The 11,375-nt window shown below is 49.5% G+C and overlaps 1 protein-coding gene across 1 annotated transcript; it reads right to left on the bottom strand.

Moving 5' to 3' along the window:
• Window positions 1-2,105: 2,105 nt before the first annotated feature.
• LOC115651336 (serine protease 27-like) lies at window positions 2,106-10,652 on the bottom strand. Its single transcript, XM_030562269.1, has 6 exons — window positions 10,565-10,652; window positions 10,397-10,423; window positions 9,472-9,634; window positions 8,989-9,260; window positions 3,110-3,279; window positions 2,106-2,590 (listed from the first exon to the last, which is right to left on the bottom strand). Exons 1-6 carry the CDS (start codon window positions 10,650-10,652, stop codon window positions 2,312-2,314), a joined length of 999 nt encoding a protein of 332 aa, XP_030418129.1. The 3' UTR covers window positions 2,106-2,311.
• Window positions 10,653-11,375: the final 723 nt, after the last annotated feature.

The following is an 11,375-nucleotide window of genomic DNA, read 5'->3' as shown; positions in this document are numbered from 1 at the left end:
TAAGTGATGTAGGGCTGCGCCTGTGAATTACTAAGTGAACCCAGGCACGTTGGCACTGTCCCCATTTGATTCACTGCATTATCTTTCAGACAATTAGTCCTGTGATATCAACAGGGTACAGAATGCCCCTCCTAGAGCTGGGGAGAGAACCCAGTAGTCCTGGCTCCCAGCCCCCCTGCTCTAACCCACCAGCCCCCACTCCCTTCCCAGAGCTGGGGGAAGAACCCAGGATTCCTGGCTTCCAGCCCCCCCTGTGCTAACCCACTAGACCCCACTTCCCTCACAGAGCTGGGAGGAGAACCCAGGAGTCCTGGCTCCAAGCTCCCCTTCTTTAACCACTAGTCCCCATTCCCCTTCCAGAGCCAGGGATAGATTGGATGCAGCATTCAAAAGTGACCCTGTTACAGATGAAGAGACAAACACCCTAAAGACAAACACCCTAAACACTCTAGTCGACCACAGCAATCCTCTTAAAAAAGACACCTAAAGCCTTTGCCCCATCTTGAACACCCAATTCCCCCTGGGCCAAACTCTCCGTGTTTCGGGTGTTCCCTGAGATGTGTGCTTGCCAAGGGACAGTGAGAAAGTGACTGGTAGGTGACAAGAAGTGTATTTTACTATTAGCATTCAATGCTCTGTGTGAACTAACAATTAAACATCTGTGTATTGTTTCTTGTGCTTCTGCAGGTGTGGCCTTCAGGGGAACGCCCTGCACACTGACGGTGCACCTCTACCAGATAAGGAAGTGACCAAGGTGAAGCGTGGGTGGGAGGGAGCTCGTCTGCCACCCATCCTCCACCATCAGGCCGGAGCTCCTGATCCAGTTGACCGGGCGAAGGAGGACTCTGAGTAGATGGCCTGGCAGGCCTCCACTCCCACTAGGTCGCCCAGGTCCTGGACCACGAGGAGCACATCATGGGGGACACCGACAGGACCAGCCACAACTCCAGCTCACAGAGCACCAACCCCGTCAACCTCCGACAGAGGAGACAGAGGAAGGGCTCGATCGCCAGAGAATACAGTGGCCTGACAGTGGACAGCCGTGCCGTACTCCTTGCCTGAAGCTGATCAGTTCAGTCAGGGGCCTGTTGAGCCAGACCAAACACTCCGCGGAGGCGTACAGCACCTGGAGAAAACCCACAAGCTGGGACCTGAAGCCAAACACCCACAGAGTGCCCAGAAGATACCTGTGATCCATCCTATCAAACACCTTCTCCTGATCCAGGGACAGGAGGGTGAACGACAGACCATCCCTACACCCAAGCTCCAAGAGGACCCAGACCAAATAAAGATTATTAAAGATGGACCAGCCTGGGATGGTGTATCTCTGGTCTGGATGGGCCATGTCTGCCAGCATGGACCCCAGGTGCAGCCAGATGCCCTTCGCTATGATTTTGTAATCTGAGCTGAGGAACAAGATGGGATGCCAGTTCTGAAGGTCGTGGAGGTCCCCCTTCTTGGGTAGCAAGGCAAGCACAGCTCACCTGCATGACAGAGGGAGGACCCCGCTCCCCAAGGAGCGGCGGTGGAGGCAGGTATGTTAGCCCTAGAATGAGAAAGGCCCTTTTCCCTATAAGCTGAGAAGGAGTTACCTCCGCTCAGTTAGGGACACCAGTGGCGGCTGGGAGATCGGCTGCTCCAGGGTGAGAGGCTGCTCTCCTCCCAGCAAGAGAAACAATCAAACTGCGTGCCTGTCTAGGGAAAAGGCTGACACCCCGGGGTCAACAACAGGACAACACCTCCCAGCCAGGGTTTAGCAGGCCAATGCTCAAACCACTGGGCTATCCCTTACCCCTGGAAGTGAGCATACGCAATCAATTTACTCAGTTGCTTATCTGAGCCCCCCCACCCCCCGTTTTTATAGCCCAGTAAATCTTTGCAAATAATTCTTTGGAAAAGTAAAACCCAGCCCAACCCCAGGCTGTCTTCTTCCCTACTTGTCAGTGTGAGGTTTGCCTCCACCCCTTGTTAATTTGCTGGGTCTGCGGGCTGCTTGTATGGAAATGGCGGTAAACACACAGTCCTTTCTTTGAGATAGACCCTATTTAATAACTCCCCTGCTACACCGGGTTTGAACACATTTTAGTGACCATTAATACCACTTGCGTACATACATCACACAAGGATTTGAAAGACCAGAGAATTTTTAGTTTTCACATGATACCTCCCAAGGAGTATTTTGCACAAACATTGTTACAATAGTGTGTAGCGTGTGATTACTGGAGTCTAGTGTCACAGGTGACATGGTCTCTCTGCACCAAGGGCGAGGAAGGGCTGGTGTGGGATGGGGACCCAATCTAGGAAAGGGGGGTCACAGGGTCAGCCACATAAACACGGTGAGGAGAAAGACCCTGAGGATGGTGGCAGAGGGACCAGTCCTAGTTGGAGTAGCACTGTCTGGAATGAAAGTCACACCAGGCACGTTCGCCTTGATCCAATCGTTGTGGGAATTCAGGCGGTTGTAGACCCCAGGATAACCGGGGGCAACACTGGTTACCCCATTCACTGTCCTTGTTAGGCACCAGCTCGCAATCCCAGCAAGGTACCAGGTCCCATCCTTCTTACACACCAGGGGTCCTCCGCCATCACCCTAAAGAGTGGGAAAGAAATGCAGTTGGAGGGGAGGGGACCAGTCTCCATCGTCCACAAGGGCCATGGTGGAGTGAAGCCATCTAGAGATGGCTTCACATCCCCACTGGCTGCCTTTCTGGGAGATGCTTTACCCAGACATAAGTCACTGGGTTTAGTGAAGGGGTAACCAGGTGCAGTTGTGGTCCGGGGTATCCAGGAGGTTGGACTGGATGGCCTGATGGACCCTGTTGACTTTATACTCTATCGTCACATCCTCAAGCCAACGGGTGTCTTGTCTGAACACTGGGGAGTGAAGTCAAGGTTCAGCCCCTCCCTCCAGACCCACTGTTTGGTGGGTCCCCCTGACATAACACTGCACCAACAGGGGCAATGGGCCAGGAAGAATAGGGTCATCACTATTGGTGAGGGTTTGTGCACCACCCAGCAGAAAGAGAGCCCTGATCTTTTTGGGGGGGTCTGTGTATTGCCCAGCACAAAGGGGGTCTCCCAATCTCAGTCAGAGTCTAGAGAATCTCACCGGACCAAAGCCTTTATAGCCTTCTTTGGGCCCAGCACACATCATGTCCTCTTTGATGGGGTTGTCGCCCTCAGGTTTTTGTAATGCTTGCCGGAAGTGATCATTGCAGACCGTGGTGTCTATGGTGAGCACCTCCAGCTCCTGCAGCGTCTCCGCTAGGGAAGAATTTACTGAAACGAAAGGCCCAAGGGCTGGGTCACTCATGCGGCATGAGTGGAAGTCACATAAAAAGCTGTCACATTAAGGGTCTATAAGAAGCTCCCAGCTCTGAGAGAGGAGTGGTGTCTAGGTGGTTAGAGCAGGGGGCTGGGCTCTTGGTCTCCTGGGTTCTAGCCCCAGACTGGGAGTTGAGTGGGTTGTGGGGTGCAGGTAGCCAGCTTTAACACCTGCTAAAGGCAATAACCCATATTTTAGGGGTTGCTCTGCTCACCTTTTCATCCTTGAACTGATTTAGGAGCTTAAGTCTTATTTTAGACACTTGGGGCCAGATTGTCAAAGGGAGTTGGGCACCTATGGACACAGGAAGGACCCAGTGGGATTCTGGAAAGCTCTGAGGCAACTACAAAAGCTGGCACTTTGCAACAAAACTCTAATGGAGCATCAAAGGGAATTGGGCACCTTACCTGTATGGCTAAGCTTGAATACCCCATTGGGAGCCTGGCTGCACTTTAAGTGCCTAAATCCCTTTGACATTGCGGCCTGTAGATGCATTTGAAAATTCTGCCCTTTGCTTATGCACCAATTTGCCCTGGTTTGGTTCAACGGGTTTAAATCTCTGAGCAGATGCTGCTCAGTTCCAGGCCAGTGCTCCAACTAAGTGTATGATTTGAAACTGCTTGGTGCCAGCTGCTTGGCTGACTGGGACAGTGCTTCCTGTTGGTCTTCAGCCGGCATCAGTAAATATACAGGTGCCAACTAAACAAGAGGAGTGGTTTGAAACCCATATTAGGACACACACACACACACGCACCTCAAACATGCACATCCATTCATTGTGCCAGGAATTAAATCCCCCATAACCTAAATAAAAATATTACCCATCAAATTATAATTATTGTTAAGAGCTTTTGGATTTTCATTAGTTAAAATGTTTGAAGTTGTGCAAAATTATGAGGTTACGCTTTTTTCATTTTTATTTATTATCGGGGGAGGGCGCAGGCAATACTTATTTAATGCCAGTAGTAGTTGAGATTCAAAGAATTTAAGATTTATAACCAATAAAATACAAATTATCAATATCCCATGTCAAAAAATACAAAGTAAATGTCCTTCAATCAAACTCTTATAAGTTCTCAAACCTCATTATTCTTTGCCTATCTATTAATTTCGATTATTTCCAATAGAAATGTTTTTGTTGGTTTGTGTATGTAGAGTGAAATCAACACTGACTTATAAACTAACTATTCCAGACCTGTGTATAATGATGCCTGTATAAATGTTCAGCTTGATACCAGTCAGTTCTGTGTTCTTCAGGAACCAGGGCACGGTATCCAGCCTGTCTGACTCATGAAAGACACTCCCCACCCCCACCACCAGTCTCTGCTTGATCCAAAACCGATCAGAGAAAAGGTTTGCAGAGAGCAGTGAAGGGCGTTGGGAGACACACCTAGACCCCTCCTGACAAGGGTAATATGGTTAAGGCATCTCCATTAGCATACAGAATGGAGAACAGGGAACCGCATTGAACTCTGGGACCAGAAAAGCAGAGAAGCACTGCATCATGGGGGATCTCTGCTCCAGATCTTAATGAACCTACACCTGCCCACACCCAGCTCAGCAGTTATCAGACCAATTCTAGTAATGAATCCTTGATATCCAAAATACTGAAGCAACCTAATTTCATTTTGAGCTCCCTGGAAGAAACCACCACCCACAGCGAAGAGTGATCAGCTCCTATTGTCTAGCCTAAAGAAAACCCTTGAGCCATCAGTTTACCCATAAACAAATCGAGTGTTCTCCCTTGAACCACTGTATTTTCTCTACAAAAACTCTCTACCTATGCCCAAGTAAGGTTCTGATGCTTGGACCCAAACTCTGCATCAGTTCCACTGGGATTCCATCTCCTGACTGATCGTGCTGGGGGCTCTGCCCGTCTCCAGCACTCAGGGGCCTGAGTGACCACCAGCACCTGGGAACCTCGACCAGTTCAAGCCTCGTGGAGTGGGTGAGAGCCCTCTGTCTCTCTCTCTCTCTGTTTTCTTTTCTACCTCAGGTATTAAGCTTTAATAATTTAACTGTTATGTTTGTTTAACTATCCTTGTGTTGTTATCATTATTATTCAATAAATAACTTTTATGGTTAAGCTGGTTGCTTCTCTCTCTCTCTCTCTCTCGCTGAACTTTACTCTTTTCTGTTTTTCCCTTCCCCATTCACTCTACAGCAACGCTCCTCTTACCTAAGCTAAAGATCCCTGTAGTGCCCAAAAATCCTGTGGGGTTTGCTTATCAAATGAGTTACTACCAGTACAACTGTAATGTGAAAATGGGGATACGGCTGTGCGGAACCTGTGGAATATAAGGAGTGGCAGCTGAAAGTGCTGCTTGGCCCAGCCCATTGAGTACAGGGACATATAAGGGGGTCAGGTTGACTGTGCTGATTGACCCGGTCCGCTCAGACTTGCTCTGTTAATGTGTGTGTTCATCTAGTTCTAGGGCTGGAGAAACCCAGGTCCTGCAGGGTAGCTCCATTGGGAGGGGACTTGCAGCAGGGAGAAGTAGAGCTCTATATGAACACACAAGTGACACAAGCAGCACATGAATAGAATGACAGAACCACCCCTGCAGGAGAGTAACCCTAATAAATGAGCATACCCCAAAGTAAGGGCACATCTGGTAACAGGCTATAACTATATAACTGTGTAACAGTACAACTGTGGTTGCTTAACCATAAGAGCGGCCGTACCGGCTCAGACCAATGGTCCATCTAGCCCAGTATCCTGTCTTCCAACAGTGGCTGGTGGCATTCAGAAGGAATGAACAGAGCAAGGCAAATTATTGAGTGATCCATCCCTTTTGTCCAGTCCCAGCTTCTGGGGTTGAGTTCCGCTGCTGAACTGTGTGTTGCGTGAAGAAGTATTTCCTGTTTCTTTTTACCCTGCTGCCTATTAACTTCATTGGCTGATCCCTGGTTCTTGTGTTATGTGAAGGGGTAAAGAGCACTGCGCTATTCACTTTCTCCACACCAGTCATGATTTCATACACTTTGTGATGGGGTGTGCATGCCACAGTTGCCTGGCAAGAACTGGGGGTGGCCAGATGGGCCTAAGCTACTAATTAGGCTGAAAGCCAGGGAGTTAATTGATGAGGAAAAGGCTCATCTGGACAGGAACAGGTGGGTCAAAAGCCAGGTAGCTGGCAAGAGGTGGGAGCATCTGTGTGATAGGTGTGAACCCCTGACTGGGCCAGCAAAAGCTGGGGGGTGGCAGATGGGCCCTTGCTACCAATGAGGCTGCAAGCCAGGGAGCTAATTACAAATTAAATAGTAATAAGTCACCAGGATCAGATGGAATTCATCCAAAAGTTCTGAAGGAACTCAAATGTAAAATTGCAAAACTATTGACTGTGGTAAGTAGGCTATCATTTAAACCAGCTTCTGTACCAGATGACTGGAGAATAGCTAATGTGACATCATTTTTTAAAAAAGACTCCAGAGGCGATCCTGACAATGACAGGCTGGTAAGCCTAACGTCAGCACCAAGCAAATTGATTGAAACTATAGTAAAGAATAGAATTGTCAGACAGATAGATGATCATAATTTTGGGGGGAAGAGCCAACATGGTTTTTGAAAAAGGAAATCATACCTCACCAATCTACTAGACTTCTGCAAAGGGCTCAACAAGCATGTGGACAAGGGTGATCCAGTACTTATAACGTACTTATATTTTCAGTAAAAGCAGCAAAGAGTCCTGTGGCACCTTATAGACTAACAGACGAAGTGGGTATTCATCCGATGCATGCATCCGACGAAGTGGGTATTCACCCATGAAAGCTCATGCTCCAAAATGTCTGTTAGTCTATAAGATGCCACAGGACTCTTTGCTGCTTTTACAGATCCAGACTAACAGGGTTACCCCTCTGATACTTATATTTTCAGAAAGCCTTTGACAAGGTCCCTCACCAAAATCTCTTAAGAAAAGTAAACTGTGATGGCATAAGGGGGGGAAACAAAGGGTAGTAATAAATGTTAAGTTTTCAAAATGGGGAGAGGTCAATAGTGGTGTCCCCCAGGGGTCTGTACTGGGACCAGTCCTATTCAACATATTCTTAAATGATCCGGAAAAGGAGGTAATCAGTGAGGTGACAAAATTTGCAGATGATACAAAACTACTCAAGATAGCTAAGACCAAAGCAGACTGCAAAGAGTTGCAAAGGGATCTCACAAAACTGGATGACTGGCAATAAAATGGCAGATGAAATTCAATGTTGATAAATGCAAAGTAATGCACATTGGAAAACATAATCCCAACTATACATATAAAATGATGGGGTCTAAATTGGCTGTTGCCACTCAAGAAAGAGATCTGGGAACTATTGTGGATAGTTCTCTGAAAACATCCACTCAATATGCAGCGGGAGTGAAAAAAATGAACAGAATATTGGGCATCATTAGAAAAGGGATAGATAATAGGACAGAAAATATCATATTGCCTCTCTATAAATCCATGGTACGCCCACATCCTGAATACTGCGTGCACATGTGGTCACCCCATCTCAAAAAAGAAAATTTGGAATTGGAAAAGTTTCAGAAAAGGACAACAAAAATGATTAGGGGTATGGAACAGCTGCTGTGTGAGGAGAGATTAATAAAACTGAAACTTTTCAGCTTGGAAAAGAAACAACTAAGGGGGGATATGATAGAGGTCTATAAAGTCATGAATGGTGTAGAGAAAGTAAATACAGAAGTGTTTTTTACTCCTCATAACGCAAGAACTAGGGATCACCAAATGAAATGAATAGGCAGCAGGTTTAAAACAAATAAAAGGAAGTATTTATTCACACAACGCACAGTCAACCTATGGAACGCTTTGCCAGAGGATGTTGTGAAGTCAAAGACTATAACAGGGTTCAAAAAAGAACTGGATAAGTTCATGGAGGATAGGTCCATCAATGGCTATTAGCCAGGATGGGCAGGGATGGTATTCATAGCCTCTGTTTGCCTGAAGCTGGGAATGGCAGACATGGGATGGATCATTTGATGCTTCCGTATTCTGTTCATTCCCTCTGGGGCACCTGGCACTGGCCACTGTCAGAGACAGGACACTGGGCTAGATGGACTTTTGGTCTGACTCAGTATGGCCATTCTTATGTAATTGATGAGGAACAGGCTAGCCTGGACAGGAAGAGGCGGGACCTGAAGAAAGCCAGGTAGGTAGCTAGCAAGAGGGGGCAGGGCAGCTGGTAGGACAGTGACTCAGGGCACTGGAGATGCCAGACAAACAGCTGGTGCAGAAAGACTGTGATTTCTCTGGAAAGTGGAGAGACTCAGTGACCTGGCCGCAGGGCGAAGCCATGGACTGGACGCAGCAGTATTGAGAGAGGTCGTATATGGAGAGAAGATGAGGGCAGAGACCACTGAGCAGGGAGTAGCTGAACGACTGAGCTAATCCCCAGAGAGACCAGCAGGAGGCACCACAAGCGGAGAGGGAACCGCATCGCAGATCCCCATCATAACTGCACCATATACCTGTAATTGTTCAACCATAAAACCATGGCTGAATAACGATATAGCTGTAACGGTGACTGTTTAACCATGTAACCCTATAACTCACAGTCTGTCTGTGTACATATGACACTGCCTTCTCCCAACCTGTAACCTTCATTTGGTGCTGGGTCCTTTTCATACTCTTCCCTTCCTCTTAAGAGCTACAAGTCTTACTCACTTTGAGGGGAAGTTTTGCCCCAGCCTGTCACCCAGCAGGTGTCCCCAGCAGGCACATGGATGGAGGCGTCAAGGAGACCCACGGGGCTGATGGTGGCCGTGAATGCAATCGGATTCTTCAGCTCCACCAGGGCAATGTCGGCCTGGTGAGTGACATTGTCATAACTGGGATGGAGGATGATCCGCTTCACCAGTGCGAACGAATGGAGGCGGCTCTGACCAAAAATCTGGTTTTCACCCAGCTGTACCCGATATGATGAAGTGGCTACAGACCTGGATGCAAGAAAATCTGATTAGGGAAAAGCCGCCCAGCAAAGCCTTAGAGGGACAGCTCACCTGGCACTGAGGTACAGCTGGCTCTGGGGTGGAGCGGCTGGGGAACAGCCACACAGCCACGCTGTGCAACAGGAAGCCAGTGAATAGGAAAAGGGAATTTCTCCAGAACAGCCGCAGTCACTGTCTCTGCCCTGCCTGGGATACTCACGAATCGAAGCATTGAGCTGCTGACACCACCCAGCTCTCGGAGATGAGCGAACCGCCACAGATGTGCAAGCTATTACGCTGCACGCTGACCTGCCAGGGCCAGGCCCCCGCCTTGGCATCCTGACCGTTGAAGATGCGACCTGAGACCAACTGCTTGCCAGAGACTGGGAGGAAAAGCAAGGAAATATATTATCGCTGGGCAAGGGAGCTAAAGTGGGGAAAGTGACAATAATTATTAGTATGCCCTGAAGATAAGAGAGCAAATCCTTCCCTTCCCAGAGCCAGGGAAAGAACCCAGGAGTCCAATATCCCAGCACCCTCTGCTCTAACATACCAGTCCCCTTCCCAGAACCAGGAGAGAACACAGGAGTCCTGGCTCCCAGCCACATTCTGTTTCCACATCTCCAGGGCAGGGAACACTGGTGTTGTGCTGTGGGACCTTGCCTGTGTCATTCCAACTCCCACAAGCACTGTGACACTTTTCAGGGTGATCCACAGTGTCCCGGTTGCACCACTACCCCCTTCTCCCAGCAGGAGGGAGCCCTTCCTGTGCCCACCAGGGGCAACTCTCCCAGCCACCAGCTGCTGGCATCCCATACGCTGTGTGAGCCCTGCTCTATCCCTCTTCAGGCAACAATTTACACACCCGACTCAGTTACACTCCAATGCCCAGTCCCCTGTCTTCTGCACACCCGCAATGCACAGCGATCCGCTGCGTCTCTGGAAACAGCACCCCCACACACACCGCTCACTGCTTTCCCCTCACAAACCTCTCATTAACCACTAGTACTTAGACATTATGACAGAATATTGTAATAATCTCTGCACAAAGTTAGCCATGTGAGGTATCGTTTGAAAACTCAGCCTAATCCTTATTCCAAATGACCATGGCAGATAAACCTCACATGTTACTGTGGGTGTCTTACCTTCCTGATTCTGACTTGCTGGAGAACCTGTGGAGCAAACAAAGAGAAAAGAAAGACATTACTGTGTGTCTGTGGGGGAGGGAGGTTATACAGTCCTTCCGGGTGTCTGACACAATGTGTCCGGGAGAGTGAGTGCCAATAGCTTCCCCCACAGTTCTGAGGCTCCACCTGTTATGCTTATAAGAAACACAAGGGGTTTTCTCAGGGGAAAAGGCAATACACCGTAGTGAGGTCGACTGTCCGGCCCCCGACACATAGGAAGAGGGTGGCTCCACCCCCTCATGGGTGGAGCCCTACCCCCTAGCTCCACCCCCTGGAAACCAAGGGGTGGGGGCGGAAGTATAAAAGCGGGACCCGGAAGCTCAGTCGGGGGCCAGCCACTGGAGGGAACATATGCTTCCCCTGACCTCTTGCGCTGGGAGGTGGCAGCAGGCCTGCAGAGTGCAGACCGCCTGGAGCCCTGGATGTCCCGGCCCCGCAGGAGACAGACGACTGGCCCAGATAACCCGCACCGCTAGATGTCCCGGCCCCGCAGGAGACAGACGACTGGCCCAGACAACCCATACCCCTGGATGTCCCGGCCCCGCAGGAGACAGACGACTGGCCCAGATAACCCGCACCGCTAGATGTCCCAGCCCTGCAGGAGACAGACGACTGGCCCGGACCACCGATTGCCCAATCCCGGCAGAGCTACTGCTGGCAACTGAGGCCCCCGCCGATCACCTCACCTCAATGGATCAGCGTGTACCCTTGGAGGGGGAGCATGGAAGTGGCCCAAGGGTGGTAGACCCCTGTCTGGCTGCAACACTGGCAGAGGGTGAGTCTGCTTGTGGCAGCTTGAATCCCTGCTGATGCAGTGGAGTGGGAGGACCTGCGTCCTCCCTGCCACCCAAGCTGTGGGCGACAGTCTCCCCATCTCTCAGGTCAGCTGAATGAAAGCCTGAGTTAACTGATTCTGAGGGCAGGTTGGAGCTGAGCA

Source organism: Gopherus evgoodei, chromosome 4 (genome assembly GCF_007399415.2).
Source record: "Gopherus evgoodei ecotype Sinaloan lineage chromosome 4, rGopEvg1_v1.p, whole genome shotgun sequence".
Classification (NCBI taxonomy): domain Eukaryota; kingdom Metazoa; phylum Chordata; order Testudines; family Testudinidae; genus Gopherus; species Gopherus evgoodei.
The sequence above is the reverse complement of the archived record's forward strand: the minus strand, read 5'-3'. Positions and strand labels throughout refer to the sequence as shown.